At 33.4% G+C, this 2223-nt stretch overlaps 1 protein-coding gene across 1 annotated transcript in view; it reads left to right on the forward strand.

Annotated features, from left to right (window-relative positions):
- Pclo (piccolo presynaptic cytomatrix protein) overlaps window positions 1–1999 on the forward strand; it is a 440245-nt gene extending 438246 nt beyond the window's left edge. The window contains 1 exon segment of the mRNA XM_008840911.2: window positions 946–1999. Within this exon segment, the coding sequence (XP_008839133.1) occupies window positions 946–1086 (141 nt within the window). The 3' untranslated portion in view covers window positions 1087–1999.
- The last annotated feature ends 224 nt before the right edge of the window (window positions 2000–2223 follow it).

Below are 2223 nucleotides of genomic sequence, written 5' to 3' on the forward strand. Positions count from 1 at the left end.
ATGTATTATATGCTAAGAGTACATTAAATTGGGTGGAGGTCATTAAGAGGAGATGTGGATAGGGAGGGACTCTAAATACCATCAAATTATATTTCATGAAAATCACAAAATTTCAATAAAAAAATAAATGTTAAGGAACTCAAGAGATGATTCAGTGGTTGAGAGCAGCAGCTGTTTTTCAGAGGACTGAGCTTGGTTCCCAGTACCCACATGGCAGCTAACAACCATCAGTAACTATTTCCAGTGGATTCAACGCCCTCTTCTGTCTTCCACCAGCACTATATACATGTGTTGCATTTACATACGTGTAGGCAAAACATACACATAAGATAAAAATAAATGTTAGAAAAACTTAAATCTTAAAAAACAAAGCTAAGATTTATTGACAGGATTAACTAGTGTTAAGGTAGAAAGGCATAAATAATTAAAGGCAAAACTCCAAAGCCTTTGTGAACAAAGATATCATTCAGAGATTAAGTAATAAGCAAGGAAAGCTGTGAGAAAGAAACATCATAAGTTTATCAAAAGCTAATTTGATAAAATGGCGGTAATTCAAGTGTTGACAAAAAATCATTAAAATCCCCAAGCCCAAACCAGAAGTGTTAGTCATATCTGAAATTGTAGATTTTAAATGTGAAACTTGGCTTTGATTTCAGCATACCTGGTTAGACTTAGCTGCTCATGCCTTTTCCTCTTAGATTCTTGCCTCCTTTGCAGTGTGTGCTTTCTCTGGGGAGCGAGCACTGAAAATCTTTCTATGGATTAATTTATATTTATAAATCTTTCAAGAACATCTTAGTTCCTTTGCAAGTGCACCTACTACTTCCCCTCACTTTCTTCCTCTCTTGTCTGTGACTTTCTAAATGCTAATTGCCCTCTAACATGTTGAAAAATATACACATGTGCATATTTATATATGTGTGTGTATAATTCTGTGTTTTCTAGATTTTACTTTTCTCTAATGGAGGGAAGTTTATGAAGAAGACTTTGATTGGAGAAGCTTGTATCTGGCTTGACAAAGTGGATCTCAGAAAAAGAATAGTCAACTGGCACAAACTTTTGGTCAGTCCTACCCAAACACATTGAAGATACATCTGATCAGGGTAAAGAAACAGATCTACATAGCCTCAGACCATGAGAGTTGGATACTATTGTGCTGAGCTTTACTTTTAGGGGCAAACATGGGCAAGGAACAAAGGCAGACAACATAAGTTAAGGTCTTGTAACTATATTATTCTGGAATACAGAAACTCAAAAAAGTTCATGTGTTGGAAACAAACCAGTGAATATAGAACTAAGACACAGAACTGCTCACAGCTGTGACAAGAAACTGTGAAAGAAGATTTGATTATTTAAGACAAATATCTTTGAGGAAAATCCAGCTGTAGCTGAAGACAGAGGCACAAGGGTTAACAAGGATTCCAAAGGTAGTGCAAAAGTAATCGTTATACACACAAAAACTTTGTTGGAAAGAACTGATATAATGAATCTCAGTTTCTAAAAGTTCAAAATTCCTTCTTCTTCTTAATATTCTCATACAACTTCCTGTTTTGGAATTCCTACATGAGTCATTTATAGTATTTCCACAGGACTGAAAGGTGGCTGTGTTTATGGAAAAAATAAAGCAAGAAATATAGAAAAATGGAATTTAGATTATATTGTGCAGGATTTTCCCTCTGTCTACATGTTTGAAGGTTATATAACACTAGTTTTGAAATCTATGTGGTAAAAGCACATGTTTTAGTATAATGTAAAATAATGAAGAGTGAAGATAACAGTAGATGAAAATGAAATTATATTTATCTAGAAATAAAATCAAAACCAGTTACTGGCTAGTAAAAGAAAATGTTGACCTGCAAAATACTGACTTCAGTTGAAAATATCAGTTTCCTTAATTTTCCATTAAGATAAGGCATTATCAGTCTTATATACCAAAGGACGTACATTAAATTGGTATATTCTGGGAAGCATGGTCATTTGTTCTTTATGGAACTGCAAACACACATATTATTTTATATATTTCCTTTCTCTTGAGTAATGTATTGTGAGTGACAGAAAATTATTTTTCTGGAAAACAAGTCATATTCATTTTATGCATTGATTAAATTTTCATAATTTCCTGATTTTCTGTGATTTTTGCCCTAAACTCATTAACTGGTTGTATAATGAAAATCCTGACACCAAATTCAAGTTCTGTCTTGTACTCTACTTTCCTCTGTAAGT

The sequence above is a fragment of the Nannospalax galili genome, unplaced genomic scaffold (genome assembly GCF_000622305.1).
Source record: "Nannospalax galili isolate Female #2095 unplaced genomic scaffold, S.galili_v1.0 scaffold639, whole genome shotgun sequence".
NCBI classification, from domain to species: Eukaryota; Metazoa; Chordata; class Mammalia; order Rodentia; family Spalacidae; genus Nannospalax; species Nannospalax galili.